Consider the following 17,484-nt stretch of genomic DNA (forward strand, 5'->3'; position numbering starts at 1 on the left):
ACATGTAGGCAATAGTACATGTAGGCAATCGAACTGTAGGCAATAATACATGTAGGCAATCGATCTGTAGGCAACAGAACATGTAGGCAATCGATTTGTAGGCAAATGGGATGTAGGCAAACGGTACTGTAGGCAATCGATTTGTAGGCAAAAGCAACCCTCTCGTGTTATGTAAAAAATTGTAATTTTTATTTTTTTTATTTAGATTTGTGGTCTACTAAACACCATTTTATATATTTTCAACGCGATCATCACCTGTATTACAATATGGTTGAAGTAATTAATCCTCTTGATGTCAAACTCTGTAATATGGTTTATACTGATGCCGGGTGTATGAGACCCACTTAATTTATATTGACTAAAAATATTAATTAATTTTTAAGAATCAAAATGTTATAACTATAAAAGAAGAATAAGTGCTAAGTTTATGTTTGTAACACTAATTTAAATTACTTATAATTGAGGAAGACCGATAAATCTACCATCAATTTTGGAAGGTTGAAATAATTGCGATTAGGAAGAGTGAAAATGAATAGTATTATTATACAAGTTGTAGTACTTTATAACTTGAATTTGTCTATCTTAGAAACTTTATTTATTTGAATCGATATGCAAAAATATATGTTATTGTTATACAATAAATCTTGACTGTTGAATTAAATTTGATACTTGATGTGTGTTTATTCAATTTAATTAGTACTATTCTATAACACAAGTTGTATTGTTTTACAACTCTCTAAAACTTTTAAAGTGAATCTCACTTTGAACAGTGAAATGTTATTCTTAAAAGTTGAAAGTTAAACTACTCTTTTTAAAGACTGGCTCAATTTTTACTCCTTATAGTGAAACTTTACTCCAAAAAATTGAGAGAGAAGCTGAACTATGAGAAAGAATGTTCATACATAGGTCGTCTGAAAAGTTTTGAGCCTCAACATGAAGATGGCATTACTCGTTAAAACAATTTTGGTACTATAATCGCACGTACTTTGAAAGATACCTGCGAAAATTGTAGCTACTTCCGGTTAGTTGTTGTTTGATAGTCATTTGTGCCAGTCAATGTCAATATTTTTATAAAAATGGAAAAAATCGAATATCAGCAGTCGCCATGATAAAAATTTACGAATTGCGGTTCGAATTAATTGACCATCCACCGTATTCACCAGATCTGGCCCCCAGCGACTTTTTTCTGTTTCCTAGGCTCAAAATTTAGCTCGGAGGACAGAAACTTTCATCAAACGAGGTCATCGCATCCGTAGACGCCTATTTTGCAAAGTAAGACGCTCAGTATTATTTGAATGAATTAAAGGGGTGGGAGCATCGTTGGAAAAAATGTATCAACTTAAAAGGAGACTATATGGAAAAATAAAATTGAATTTGACCGAAAAATTACTTGTTTCTATGTTAGGCTCAAAACTTTTCAGACGACCCTCGTATATCTTAGAAACCTTATTTATTTGAATCAATGTGCAAAAGCATACAATAAATCTTGACAGTTGAACTACATTTGATAAGTACTTGGCACTTATTCACTTTAATTAATTTTTTTTAAAACATTAATTAGTATGTCAAATATTTTTTTAATAAACATGTAATTATATGTGAAATTAAAAAAAATGTTAACATTAATTTTTCTTTATAATCTCTGGTGAAAAAATTTCGCTGAAATTATTCTACGTTTTGGAATATTTCAGCGAAATTGCTGAAAATTTGCTGAAATTTCACTGAAAGTTAATTTTTCAGCTAATATATTGAAAAATCGTTGAAATTTCTCTGAAATTGAAATGAAATTTCTTTGAAATTTTTATTAAAATTTTGCTGAAAATGAATTTTTCAATTAAAAATCTTAAATTAAACTGAAATTTTTCTAAAATGCTGAAATTTTGCTGAAAAATGTTCCAAAACGTAAAATAATTTCAGCGAAATTTTTCCATCAGGGATGTAAATAACATTTTATAAAAATTAGAATACATTATACATTAATATTGTTATCTTTCATTCAAGTTTTTTTTGCGTTTCTGTCAGCTACGCAGAGCAGGCAAAGCATTCAGAATTCTGGCATGAGTAACACATGCCAGAAATAGACAGTAATTTCCTTGTGTTGAATGCTATGTGGGGGGTGCAACGACATTCAGACTTTGTGAATGCACAGATCTACACCCTTAGTCAGTTTAAAAGTATCACTTGTCATGGTCATGCTATATGTTCTTCTAAAAATCACTATCAGAGAACAAAAAAAGTTAAACATTAAATACAATTAAGTTGTAAATTAAATTGTAACAAATTTAAATCTTTTGGTATGTACAATGTTATCTTCACATTCTTTTACTTATATTAAAGATATTTTAATTGCTACACTAAAAGATATTATTTGAAAAAAAATATTATTTTGTGTGTAAGTGGACCATTGTGTACGAGATAATTAAATTTAATTATTCATTTAATTATCCCGGACGAAGAGAAAAAAAAGGAGGATAATTAAATACTAAGTGAAGAGATAATAAAAAGCATCAGATCATAAACGAGACAATTTAACGAACGTCACAATTCAGTACAGGAGCATTAAATCAATTGTCTACAATCTACAATCATAGGCACGAACAATATGGGACCTATAATCAGAATGTCATCCTCTGGTACACACGGTGCGGGCGGTGTCAGTTGCTGCTGCTGTAGATGTTGTACGTGCATACACGTGGAGTTCTTTAAATCATTGCCAGGAATCATAAAAGTTTGTGAAACGGTAGGTTGCAGTTACACTTATATTATTTGGAAATACGCAAAGATCGTTAAAATTATAAATGGTATATAACGTGGAATATAATATCCTTATATTCTTTTCACTACTAACTTATTTTTTTCTTTTTTCTCGCTTTATCTCTCTTATCTATCTATTATTTATTTTGCTTTAAATTAAAAAATTTTTAGGGATTTAAAGCAATACGAATAGATTCAATAAGTCAACTTCACGCTTTCTAAGGAAAGCCATAAATTTTTTTATTACTGCATATTTCCTCTCACTTTTACAACATATTAAACATTTACCTATTTCACTTTAAGTGTAAAGAGTATATATTAGAGACCAGCTGTAAAAGTAGACTTGGTTTAAGTATAATATCATTAGATTAAATACTCCAATAGGTTTTTTACTTATTCTTTGTATTAAATTTTTTGAAAACTACATAATTCTATCGATGTCCATTGAATATACATTGTATACAACTTTTAAATATATAATTACAATTTTATAACGTTTATATAATTAATATAATTCCAGGTAATCAGTGGATTAATTCAGAGCTTGCTTATAAATTATGGCTTAGGCTACAGTTCATCTATTGGATCAGCTTTTGAAGGATCATTGACCACGGCATCCGCTTGCTTCCTGATTTCCGCTCTGTTACTCGCTTGCTATACAACTTCTGAAAAATCTTACAAATTAATTCGAGCTTCACTTTTTGTATGTATTTATCTATATCTCAAATAATAATGAAATATTAAGGGGAGACCCCATCCCTGGCATCCAAAAATCAGTTCGAATTTTGTGAATTTTTTAGGGAAAAATGAATAACTTAATTGAAAAACCAAAAAAAAAAAAAATTAGAGGGTTTTATTATTATACATATTTTCTAGGCGTCTGTGAAATTAGCACCCCAACATTGAAATTCCATAGTTCTGATTAGAGTTCCCGTTTCCTTTCGTCGAGACGAAGAGTTCTGTGTATAATTTATAACAAGAGTTCCGCTTAATATCTATTTTTAAATAATTTTTTAAAATGGGGTGCTAACTTCTCAACAAAATTCGAGATCGAAAAGTTCTGAGCGGCTCAATAGCTTCATTTCACGAATACCTAGAGTTCCTGATGTAAAAGAAAATTTTGAAAAATCAATTTTTAGATACAATAGTTCTGATTAGAGTTCCTGCTTCCTTTTAACGAGACGAAGAGTTCTGTGTACTTTTTAATGCGAGATTCCGTTAATAACAACTGTTAAATAATTTTTAAAAGATGGGGTGCTAACTTCACAGCGAAATTCGAAATCAAAGAAATCTGAGCAGCTTAATAGCTTTATTTTGTGAATATCTAGAGTTCCTGATACATAAAAAACAATTTTGACAAACAAAAAAATTTCTTAAAAAAAATAAAGAATTTTTTATCACTTCTTGAACTTCGCGTATCTTGAAAACCGTTAGTCCAATCGCTTTGTCACCTCATATTTTTCGATAGAACTTGTTGAAAACTACCCGAAACGATAATCAGAACTACTGGCACTTTCAAAAAATAATTTTATCACACATTGAATTTCACGTATCTTGAAAATCGTTGGTTCAATAGCTTTGTCACCTGATTCATTTCTATAGAACACGTAAAGAACTGCTCAAAACGATAATCAGAACTACTGCCACTCTCAAAAAATTTTTCGGAGTCAGACTTAAAAAATTTTCATCGATGGAATTCAAATGTCGCGTATTTTGAAAATCGTTCGTCCAATCGCTTTGTCACATGATATTTTACAATAGAACTCGTCGAGAACTGTCCAAAACGATAATCAGAACTACTGGCAATCTAAAAAAATATTTTAATCACTTTTTGAATTTCACATATCTAGAAAATCGTTGGTCCAATCGTTTTGTCACCTCATACTTTTCGATAGAACTAGTCGAGAACTACCGAAAACGATAATCAGAACTACTGGAACTCTTAAAAATATTTTTTAAGATTGCCAGTAGTTCTGATTGGAGTTCTTTGTAGCTCTCGATGGGCCCTGTCGAAAAGTATCAGGTGACAAAACGATTGGACCAATGATTTTCAAGATAAGCAAAATTTAAACTCTATCGTTGAAAATATTCCAAGTCGGATGCCGAAAAATTTTTTGAGAGTGCCAGTAGTTGTGATTATCGTTTTGAGCAGTACTCGACGAGTTTCAACGAAAAGTATCTGGTAACAAAGCGATTGGACGAACGGTTTTCAAGATACGCAACATTTGAGGCCTATCGTTGAAAACTTTCTAAGTACTACGCCGAAAAATTTTTTGAGAGTGCCAGTAGTACTGATTAGATTTCTGTGTAGTTGTCGACGAGTTCTGTCGAAAAGTATCAGGTGACAAAGCGATTGGACGAACGGTTTTCAAGATACACGACATTTTAACACTCGTTGAAAACTTTCCAAGTCCGATGCCGAAAAATTTTTTGAGAGTGACAATAGTTTTGATTATCGTTTTTGGCAGTTCTCGACGAGGTCTATCGAAAAATATCAAGTGAAAAAGCGATTGGACCAACGGTTTTCAAGATACGCGACATTTGAGCAGTATTGTTGAAAATTTTCCAAGTCGGATGACGAAAAATTTTTTCAATTAGTTTCAATTAGTTCTGATTATCGTTTTGGGCAGTTCTCGACGAGTTCTATCGAAAACTCTCAGGTGACAAAGCGATTGCTCCAACGGTTTTCAAAATACGCGACATTTGATGTCTATCGTTGGAAATTTTACAAGTCCGACGCCAAAAAACTTTTTGAGAGTGGCAGTAGTTCTGATTAGAGATCTGTGTAGTTCTCGACGAGTTCTATCGAAATGTATGAGATGATAAAGCGATTGCACCAATGATTTTTAAGATACACGACATTTGGTTTCTATAGTTGAAAACATTCAATGTACGAGGCCAAAAATTTTTTGAGAGTGGCGTTAGTTCTGATTATTGTTTTGGCCAGTTCTCGACGTGTTCTATCGAAAAATATTAGGTAACAAAGCGATTGGATCAATGGTTTTCAAGATACGCGACATTTGATCACTATCGTTGAAAACTTTCCAAGTCGACGCCGAAAAATTTTTTAAGAGTGGCAGTAGTTTTAATTAGAGTTCTGTGTAGTTCTCTATGAGTTCTATCGAAAAGTATTAGGTGACAAAGTGATTTGACCAACGATTTTCAAAATATCTGGAATTCAAAAAATGATCAAAAATTTTTTGAGAGTGGCAGTAGTTCTGATTATCGTTTTGAGCAGTTCTTTACGTGTTCTATAGAAATGAATCAGGTGACAAAGCTATTGAACCAACGATTTTCAAGATACGTGAAATTCAATGTGTGATAAAATTATTTTTTGAAAGTGCCAGTAGTTCTGATTATCGTTTCGGGTAGTTTTCAACAAGTTCTATCGAAAAATATGAGGTGACAAAGCGATTGGACTAACGGTTTTCAAGATACGCGAAGTTCAAGAAGTGATAAAAAATTCTTTATTTTTTTTAAGAAATTTTTTTGTTTGTCAAAATTGTTTTTTATGTATCAGGAACTCTAGATATTCACAAAATAAAGCTATTAAGCTGCTCAGATTTCTTTGATTTCGAATTTCGCTGTGAAGTTAGCACCCCATCTTTTAAAAATTATTTAACAGTTGTTATTAACGGAATCTCGCATTAAAAAGTACACAGAACTCTTCGTCTCGTTAAAAGGAAGCAGGAACTCTAATCAGAACTATTGTATCTAAAGATTGATTTTTCAAAAATTTTTTTTCAATTTTTCAAAATTTTTTTGCATCAGTAACTCTTGGTATTCACGAAATGAAGCTATTGATCCGCTCGGAACTATTGGATCTCGAATTTCGGTGAGAAGTTATCACCTTATTTTTAAAAAATTATTTAAAAATAGTTATTAAGCGGAATTCTTGTTATAAATTATAGAGAACTCTTCGTTTCGACGAAAGGAAACGGGAACTCTAATCAAAACTATGGAATTCAATGTTAAAGTGCTAACTTCACAGACGCATTTTCTAGTTTAGAAAATAATTTTTTCATTTCGCTTGAACGACAAATTGGCGGTTTCCTAATCCAATTATGGGAACACTTTTCGTGAGACGAGTCTAAGCGGTGTACATGATTTTGTTAAAATGGTGCAATCTATTCAAAGTAAAAAAAAGCAGCATCATTTTCGCTATTATTGTTATCGGCTGACGTAGGAATTTTTTAAAATATTGTTTTCTCTTGAAATAGCAATAGTTTGAAAAATAGTTGCAGTTTTTTTCGAAAATAAAAAATCGTCTTTAATTTTCGATTAAAAAAGAACTACATAATATTTACCTTAAGTGTTACGTCAACCGATAAAGAATATTGCTATACATATTTTTTTAAATTTGAAGTTAATCGAATGAAAATTTTTTGAGTTATCATGTACACCGATAAATGCAGTTTTGAGAAAAACGCGTTTAAAGTGGAGCGTGCGCTTTCTTGATGTTTACTAATGGCGTCACTCTCACACTGAAACCGACGCTGAAATTGCTCAAATTGGATTTAGTACAAGTTATGACATCTATAAATGGCTTCTAGAACTCATATTATATTTTGATGGGTACATAGTTCTGTATACCTGCAGGACCCGAGAGGATTATAAAAAAGGCGAAGCCGTTCCGACTTGCCGCAGATGAAATTCACTTTCTCGATCACTTTGACTTTAATTTTCGCTTCCGAATCATTTTTCTCGTATTCTTAAGGGTTCAAACTAATGATTAAAGCAATTAAAAAAATTTCGGTTTTTTGAAACCTCAGAGGTGGGGTGGCCCTTAAAAACAAAGAGATCACAAATAATCCCATTATCTAAATTGTTTGAAATAATTACTTGTTAATATGTCAATGTTTATACTTTTTACATAATTTAAATAATATTTATTTTTTTTCTTTTATCAATGTCAGGAAACGATGTTCAATTGTTTAGCCTGTTTCCTGTATTTAAGTTCAGCACTTTACTTGGCTTTTGCCACTAAATTATTTCTGATGATCCCGTATTATATGAGCCCCGGCTTCGACGTTTATCCTGCCATGACAGCCACTTATGTAAGTTTATTAGTGCAATTGCAAATGGAGTACTTAACGCTTTCACTAATTTGCGTCATTGTTCACCTAGCCAGAGAATAAGAATTGAGAAAAAGAATATATAGTATTATAATAATTTATAATTTATAATAATAATTTGATTTATAATAATTCGACATGACATATCTGTATGTTGAACAGCAGAAAACGAAAGTTTATTAGTTAGAAACCGACTAATATTGATTTTGATATAGATATTTTTAATCGGGAGTATTTTATTTGAAAAGGCATTAAAAGTAATTGATTTGTATTGCAGATTCTAAGTGGCATCGTGGGATTATTGCATGGAGCAGATGCTTATTTGTCCTATGTGCATTACAAAACTGGAAGATGAATTATGATAATTACAGGAATATTAACTGTATATAATTTTGCAATGAGACGTGGCAATTATACATATAATTATCTACACTGTTAGTAATGTTAATTCTGGAACACGAATCTCTTCGAAAAAGATTTAAATATTAGATTGGGCATCGATTTTATGATTTAATAATATATTAATATTATAAAATATTAATTATAAGCTATAATAATAGTTACTAATTAATAGTATTATTTAACTTAATTATAAGTAGCATTATTACACTGCCATTAGTAATGTCAATAAGTTATATATACATTTAGTTATAACAGGTTAATAATTTGAAATTGCGCATATTACTCTGCCATTTCCCCATAAATTTTTTTGAATAAAGACATATTAGTTAATTAAATATGATAAGCCGAAATCAAATCGATTGTATGGATTATATGAAATCGTAGCATCTATTTGCAGTATTGCTTATCAATTTGAGGCGTATCTTACGTATACTTACTAAATCAATTCCGTCGATATTTGGTACATCATAGTGCTGTCGCATTTATGTGCATGATAAAATGGATATTTAACAAATAATCTATGATTCATTTTGAGACTTATTTAGTTTTATTACGTTAATGTATATATGATATGAAATAAAAACATCGATAAGAAATATGATGAGAATATTCAATTAGTCACTTTGACATATTGTTTCCAAATATTAACAAACTGCATTTTTGAAAGAATCAAATCTGAAATTAATAATAGTTAAAATATACCAGACAACAAATAATATCTTATTATATGTGAGTAGTATTTAATAACAATTATATTAAATGAGATTTTTTATAAAAATTGTCGCGTACATGTAAAAGTATTATTAATTCTATCAGAAAGTGAATATTTGTAATTTACACTTGCAAATACATATAATCAAATATAATTTATTTTTATATTTATTTATTGTTATAATTTACAATTGTAAGAAATAGATAAAACTTGAAGAATATATTTAATATAATTATTTTACCAAAGTATTAATAAATTTAGAAAACGATTTCAATTAATGAATTTAGTTTCTTCTACACGAAAGCCGCGTTTACATTTTTATTATTAGTTGTGCCACGTTCCTTTTTATTACAGACTGTACGAAGAGTTTCAACTCGTACCAGGATACACCTGGACCCGGGATGGTGAATGAGAATGACACGGATCTCATGGTCCTCGTGAAGTATCTCTCTCTCTCCCCCCCCCTCTCTCTCTCTCTCTCTCTGCCCCTTTCAGATCTTGCACACACACGCGTCCATTTCACTTCCTCAAGTGTCCTCCCCCTTCTTTACAGTCACTGTGTTCTTCTTTTCCTTGCTCCGACCGGCGTTCAGCCTTCCCTTCCGTCGCTCTCATTGGCGCCTCGACGAGCATATCACTCGACCGCATACGTACAGCTGACAGTTTACCTCAAAATCTCGATCCGATTAACACGTTAGGGAATTCGGAAAAACTCGAAACCGTATTTATTCGATTCCTGATACTCCGTTAACCTGAATAACGTGAGACAAAAAGTAAAAGAAATTAGAGACTGTTTTTTTTATTGACAAAGAAGAAGTGCGACGAAGGATGGAAGCACACGTTAGAAATGTGAATGACAGCATAAACACTGCACCGACAGAAGGTAGTAAAAATAATTAAAGAGTATTCTATATTACTCTGTTTAACGATGATTTTAATTATTAGTTATAAAAATTGAAGTTGCGGAGTTTTCTGATATCGTGTATTAAATGAGTGTAAATAAAAGTGTAAATTTATATAAATACTGCTAATCATTACAAAATGTGTTTATTTACCAAATTAAATAAATGTTTAATAAATAAATAATTAATTAAATACTTAAAGTATTAAACTAACCACAAATTCTATGGATTTATGTACAGCAATCATTATTGTGGCAAAAAATGAGGATAATAATGTGAAATAACAATATTTGAAATCTCTCGAAGAAAATATTTATTAAAGATAAATCTAAATTTTCACTCAAGCGACTTAGAGAAAGCTTTCTATCATATCGAAAAGTTTAAGAAATGCTAGCCGAGATAAAGGCATATGTATTTCTTCAATACATATATGATAAACAGCTATTTATAATAATGTTCAATATTTCAATTGTATGCGCGGATATACATCTCTAAGTGTGTTCAGTTATTGTACCGTTATAAAAACAGTAAAGAGAACGAATGCCTGTTTTGCTTTGAAAATATTGGTATTCTCGTTAACAGGACAGCTGTCATTGCGAACTAACAACAAAGTTGCATAATGCACATGCTTATGTAGATGTTAGGCCTGTTCTTTTTGGCTGAACTTTTGCACCACTTCATCTTTCTTCCTTTTCTCTCTAGGAGGAAAGAAGGTGCAAAAGTTCAGCCAAAAAGAAAAGTCCTGTTATTACATTTATCAAATGACAGTCACGGCCGCATAATTATAAAATTGCTTATGTCTTATTAATTTTTCAATCAATCTTAATATCAATTCTTTGTTCTTCATTATTTAATCGATCTTTTTAAATTGTCACAATAATTTCTAATATTTTATCCGATATACGATGGTACACGATAATATTATTACAAAATCTTAAGAAGGTTAATATGCAAAGTTAGTGAAAACTCATGAATCAATGAAAGTAAACATTTGTAATAACTGATGTAAATAGATTCTCATTTTCACTGTTTTGTAAATTTAATTCATTTAATGAACATTATCAAATTCAAAAACATGAAAAAAATATGTATTAGATGTTAATGCACTGTGTATTTGTCACCAACAATCAAAGATATGGAATCGTGATATGACAACGAATGCTAGCGATGCAAAATGTGGAGACTGAAGAAAGGAAAAACTAACGTAAGAACTTGGAGAGTAATCCATACTAGACAAAGCAAGATAGCATTCAGCATTCGCAAGATCTCTAATTAATCCTCACCGAGACCTTGAGAGACTAGTAACTTGCCATGGGTATAACGAATCGGATTGTCAATGAATTGGATATACGCGTGCGAGCATTCCGATAAATGAACCCAGTGTTGAGTGGTGTTGTACATTGTGGAATTGCAACACGTAAGTCTCATGCCGATGTTGCGATCTGAGTTGAGAAAGCTGACAAGTAATGGCCGCGAAAGTGACTCGAATAAAAACCGGTGACTCGATGAGATAAATTTTGTGAAGACGCAGCTGAACGAGAAATCCCACTTTGGAAAAACGCCGCCGTATATATGTATATGAGCCTACTTTGCGACATCTGTTCAACAATTTTGAAAATTGCTATATTATTTCTTTATTTTTTAATAGTTATGAACTCTTTGCGTAAATACGTATTTAATTTATATACCTTTGTCTATCGAAAAAATTATTTATATATAACCTTTTTAACATCTTTTGAGAAAAATTTACTTAAATTGATGTATTTTTTGGCCTCTTAGATGTATGTAGCTTTTTTTTAAATACTATACAATCAAATTATTGCTGTAAAAAAACGAAATATACTATTTAGGTCAAATGCACTCATAAACGACATCAAGCGAAACATAATGTCACGATAAAATGCAATTATGCAAAATTTTTTAAATACTATAATTTTTTTAAATATCATAATTTTTATTCAAATGCATTTTCCTTAGTTTTTATGCGCGTTCAGCTTATTTTTAAAAAAGATAAATTTGTATGCTTTTACATCTTTAAATGCTTTAAAATAGACTAAGCCTTCTGTGAAGAATCTTGCCTTTCACTAACAATTTATTTTTTTTAACGTACATTCAGCTTTAAAGATAAATAAGTAATTAAGTATAAGAAAGCGAGACTTATGGAAATCAATGAGTTCTGGCAGACGTAATGTGTATTGTTCATGGTATTAATATATGTTTATGGTTCGATAAAAAGAATCCTTTTTTATATTTGCTCTTTTTTGTTGCAAATCACAAAAATATCAAAATTGTTTATCACGCGGACAGATCTGATTTGCAGTTAATATGTACAAAATTCCTATAAGCGTGCATTTATTATCGGACGATCAGCAAACTAACTAAAATATTGGTTGATCAACACACAAGGGTGACAATAACAAATTCATCTGATCTCACATTGTATAATAAGAAAGTATAAGCGTTCAAAATTTCATGTTCCTCAACTTTTGAATTGGACATTTTAATGTAACAAATCTTTCGTAATTTACGTAAAGCTTAACGGGAGGAATAATAGAAATAAAATGTTAACTTTAATCTTAATTTTTTCTAAATATAGCTTTGACTATATTTTTTGTACACTATATCAAATCCGAGATTTATAGTATCATCGTTTTACTTTAATAGTATTTTAAATGTGTAATTTATTTATACACTGAGAAAAATGTTTGATTGCATTAATTGGAATTTTGATTGAAAATAGACGAATCAAAATTTTCTAGTTAAACCTACAAAAATTTTAATTGAGGTAATTGGAATTTTGATTGATACAATCAGAATTTTCGTCGATTTTCAATCAGACATTTTTCTCAGTACAATAATAAATAAAAATTAAGGTAACACGTGAAATTTATCGGAATTAGAGCAACATGATTTCAACGAACAAACACAAGCATGCAGCATAGCGGAAACGCCTCTCGTCTAAGGTTGCTCATTTCTGATTAATGTGACATATCAACACATTGAGAGCACCTTTCTCTAGGAAGCAAAATAATTCTGTTAATAACCCACAAAAGACTGTTACGCGATAGTGAACAGAAAGATTGAAAATTGTAGACAAGCATGCTCAATCTACGTAAAACTAATTCATACAAAAATTCTTGAGAAGAATATTACTTTTACATATAATAGAATTAACAAGGAAAGGCACGGAAATGTCGTTCTCTGATTTTGACGAGCTTGTAATATGTTATTCTCCAGACAAAAATAAGCGACACGTATTTTTTTATATGTGCCCATACGCACTTTTAGGGGGTGAAACACCTTTTAGAAAAAAATCGGTTTTTCTCTTTCGAAGCGAATATCGTCGGAACTATAAGAGATAGAAAAAAATTTTCAGAATAAAAATTGAATGGCTTCAAGAGTACTTTAGAACTATAATAAACAATTTTTTTAATTTTTTATTTATAATAAAAATTGTTTATTTATAAAGAAAAACATTTTTTTATTATATTTCTAAAGTATTCTTAATGCCATTCAATTTTCATTATGAACATCTTTTACAATTCCGGCGATATTCGCTTCGAAAGAGAAAAACCGATTTTTTTCTAAAGAGTGTTTTACCCCCTAAAAGTGTGTTTGGGTATGTATAACAAAATACATGTCGCTTATTTTTGTTTGGAGAATAACATATTACAAGATTGTCAAAATCGGAGGACGACACTTCTGTACCTTTCCTTGTAAGAAAAACTGTCTATACTTCATCAGCAAATATAAGCTTATCAAAATATTTTATCGTTTGTTTCCGATATAAACGTTAAGTAAATTTAATATTAAAATTTCAAATAATTAAATTAATTAAATATATATCGTATATAATAAATTAAATTATATAATTAAATGAAGCATATTAATATAAGTTAAACATAAATTTAATTAATTATTAATTGTATAAAATAAAAAAATATGTAGAATTATTTAGTACATTGAAGTTGATTGATTCTAAAAATTTATACGATAGAATTATCGGTTGTTTAAATTATCAATGCCACAATCGTAGAACACATTTTTTATGTCCATTGCACGTTCGCATAAAAGACACGGTGCTATTATCGGATATCACGTCACTGTATGATCCTTGACGTTTCATCACCGGCATGTTTTCCTGTCTCTAGGTACATTCAGTCCTTTTCCAATGAATATAATAAAAATGTTTACTAGTTAAAAAATATCCACAGAGCAGCCTTTATCATCGCTCATAACTTTTGCATTTTTATCAATACAAATACGAGCTGCTCATTTTTAACGTTCTTTTTAGTGTTATCTTTCTAGTGTTATCTTTTATTAAGAATTTAAAATAAAGTAGGAAATATTTATATTATGTCAACCACAATGAATTTATTCACACGGGATAAAACAAAAATTCGTGTGAAACAAATGACTTCTCGTATAATGTAAAGCATGCAGGGCTGTGCATGTATTTGAAATACTTTTATTTGAAAAACATTACTTGTAAGACAATTGTTTTTAATATTTTGTATTTAATATTTTATCGGAGTACATAAAAATATTTTGTATTTTAGATTATTAATGAAAAATTTAAAGTATTTCATATTTTGTATTTTAAATCTGATTGACAATTAATCTTATTTGAATTATAAAATACAAAAAACTTTCAATCTTTCGATATTTAAATAAAAAGTACACAATACTTTCACGTGCTCTGTTAAAGTATAACAAAATACAAAATACACTTGTATTGCAAATAATATGTTTTAAATGAAAGTATTCCAAATACATGCCCAACCTTGAAAGCATTGCCAAACGTTTCTTAAATGATTCTTTCAGCGTACATGCCTACGTCAAAAGCATCCTTCACTGTCGAGGAAGAGGACACATTTGTGACGTTGATAGTTGTTGTGTTCGGCATCATCGTTGCCATGGTGGTGCTGTTCTCGATGGGTATTCTTATAGACTGCAGACACCAGTACGTTAATAATGATCCTTTTTTAAAAAATTTGCATTATTTTAATTAAACAATTTTGGCAAATAACAGTAAAGATGTTGTTCATTAGTATGTGCAACAGAAAACTCTCTTATTCAGATGGTGTAAACTTAAACTATATTCATATATTCACGTTACAAAAAAGCATTTTATAGAACGAGACTGTATGTGTATGTGAAATTAATTATTAATTATCATTACAACGGACGTTATTGCAGGGCAAAAGATTCTATGAAGAGAAAAAAACTGAGACTGAAAATGCTGCCGTTTGCACGAAGAGGCCGGAAAGATGACGTGAAAGCCTTAACTTCAAATATGTATCCCAACGGCGTTACTGGGTCCAAGGAGAGGGATGCTGTAGTTTGATATTCGGAAGAATTATGAAAAATTCGTAAGAATTACGATAGATATTTCATAAAGACTTTATAAAAATTTAAGATTTGCGAGTGTTATGAACTTTTAGTATTTAATATTGAAAAGTGTGGAAGTATGTTCGAACTCTTCCTTACAAGGGGAGAGAATACAGTGGATTCTTTACAGATTTGATCTCCTTTAACGTAGTAATTGGTAAACCTACATAAAAAATAAGTTATGCCGTGTCCGAGCGTTTTATTGAATAGGCCTTACAATAAATAGTATTTTTTACTGTATAAGAGGACCTCACATTAATTATATAGGCATAACTTATTTTTTATATAAATTTATCATTTATCTAAAGGAAAACGAAATCTTTGAAGAATCTACTGTGTTCTCTCCTTAGTTATCATTTTCAAAAAGATATGCTTATTATTATTTATGAAAGGTATGTGATTTCATGGTACGCATTTTGTAAACAGAGTTAATAAACTCGAAATAGTGGATACGACTTATAATTAATAATTCTTCGATGTCACACTATACGTTTTGTCAGGGAAATAGCACTGGATATTATGTAAAAATGTTGCATAAATAAATGATTGTAACGAGTTTTTCTCCAATCAAAACGCCAGATGTTAAAGAATACAAGAAGCAAAATATCTTTATTAATAAAAAAATTATAGCAGATATATAATGTAAGAGACACAATCAAGTATGCTATATTGAGAGTGGTATCAAAGGATTACAATTATGAGTAATACACTTATCTTCCGTAATAAGTAGTGTATTTAGACAACTAATTCAGATAACATAAACAAAATAGTCTCGAATGTTATTTTTTGAAAAAATGCTGCTTTTAATAAAATAAGATGACGTCAATATCAGTAAGCAGCATTCTTTACGCTCGCATTTTGGTCAGAATGTGTAGTTCCTCAAACACAGGATGTATTGGAGAACACGCTCAATATATGCAAATCCTCAATATCGCTCGTATGTGCCCTTTCTTCACTCTCGATAAATTCCAATTCACGTATACAATAAAATAAAACTATAAATGTATATTAAATAAAAATTAAAATATCCAAATAAATATAAAAATTTAGATATTACTGATCCGAATCTATCTTAAACTGTTGTAGAATACGTAAGATATTACTCACTGAGAATTTATGACATATGTTGTTTACTGTGATTTACAAATTATTATTTATTTAATTAAATTGTATTAAATAGCCGTATTTGCGATTATATCAAATCTGAACTTCCGACATTGCTAAAAACAATTAGCATTTAATTTCTTATAATTTAGAATCACATATTTTTAATAAAAGCTAATATAAGAAAGTAAAATTGTATATGAAAAAATTTGATATCAAATTACTATTTTATAAAATTTCGTCATAAAATATATTTTTTTTGTAATAATAAGTTAATGGTATTATTTGTGTGTAGAAATAAATGTATTCTTATACATTTAATTTAATATCAAAATTTGCTCACTATACTATTTTTTAAAATTGTTATTGATATAACTGCATAAATATTTTATAGTTGAGATATGAATATTAAATAAAAATAACGAATTATAATACTGATAATATTTATAGTCAAATATCACGAAGTATGATATTTTTATTGTTTTCTAGCTATATAATGTAACAAACAATTCAGTGTTGACAGGTTGTAAAAAATTTTTAACTACAGTATCTTTTATGGGGATCAGGTGCGAAAACATGTACATAAAACATGTACATAAAATTTTATGCTAAACTTAACTGTGATCTCAAAATATCTGTATTCTACTTACATTGCTAACATTGTAGGATATACCAATTACTTAAAAAAATATTTTTAAATAAAGTTAATTACCAGTTAAGCGTTTTTTACGCCAAAAGTACTATTTAATTGTTATAATTGAACCAACTGTGAAAGTTATGTTTATCTATAAATGAATATCATGTATTTTGCACATCATGTACATAAATATTAGGAATGTAATTAAAAGTTGTTTGTATATAAATTCATTTTGTCATTTTCTATTAGCTATTATCAACGCTGTTATTTTCATTAATTTTAATTAATTTTTCTATATATATATATATAAAATCTATAATTTAGATTCAGCTTAATAACAGTATACATTTTTTAAAAATATAACCAACTCATATACACACAAAACACATACACATACGCGAGCGTGCAAATTATGCATAGCATGCATTGTATACCATACACATCTTGTATACCACTTTCATATTTTATGTATAATATAATAAAAAATTCTTATGTATTTAAATGTGA

At 29.6% G+C, this 17,484-nt stretch overlaps 3 protein-coding genes across 4 annotated transcripts in view; all 3 read left to right on the plus strand.

Moving 5' to 3' along the window:
- LOC108723060 (uncharacterized) overlaps positions 1 to 464 on the plus strand; it is a 23,262-nt gene extending 22,798 nt beyond the window's left edge. For both annotated transcript variants that reach the window (XM_018448532.1, XM_018448533.1), the window contains exon 7: positions 206 to 464. In XM_018448532.1, the coding sequence (XP_018304034.1) occupies positions 206 to 280 (75 nt within the window). In that variant the 3' untranslated portion in view covers positions 281 to 464. The remainder of the gene's footprint in view (positions 1 to 205) is intronic.
- A 1,914-nt stretch (positions 465 to 2,378) lies between these two features.
- Positions 2,379 to 8,319, plus strand: sing (MARVEL domain-containing protein sing). Its single transcript, XM_018448534.1, has 4 exons — positions 2,379 to 2,740; positions 3,275 to 3,457; positions 7,671 to 7,811; positions 8,107 to 8,319. Exons 1-4 carry the CDS (start codon positions 2,603 to 2,605, stop codon positions 8,182 to 8,184), a joined length of 540 nt encoding a protein of 179 aa, XP_018304036.1. The 5' UTR covers positions 2,379 to 2,602; the 3' UTR covers positions 8,185 to 8,319.
- A 1,110-nt stretch (positions 8,320 to 9,429) lies between these two features.
- Positions 9,430 to 15,192, plus strand: LOC108723062 (uncharacterized). Its single transcript, XM_018448535.1, has 3 exons — positions 9,430 to 9,826; positions 14,670 to 14,808; positions 15,045 to 15,192. Exons 1-3 carry the CDS (start codon positions 9,772 to 9,774, stop codon positions 15,190 to 15,192), a joined length of 342 nt encoding a protein of 113 aa, XP_018304037.1. The 5' UTR covers positions 9,430 to 9,771.
- Positions 15,193 to 17,484: the final 2,292 nt, after the last annotated feature.

This window comes from Mycetomoellerius zeteki, unplaced genomic scaffold, assembly GCF_001594055.1.
Source record: "Mycetomoellerius zeteki isolate Tzet28-1 unplaced genomic scaffold, Tzet1.0 scaffold222, whole genome shotgun sequence".
In the NCBI taxonomy this organism is placed as follows: domain Eukaryota; kingdom Metazoa; phylum Arthropoda; class Insecta; order Hymenoptera; family Formicidae; genus Mycetomoellerius; species Mycetomoellerius zeteki.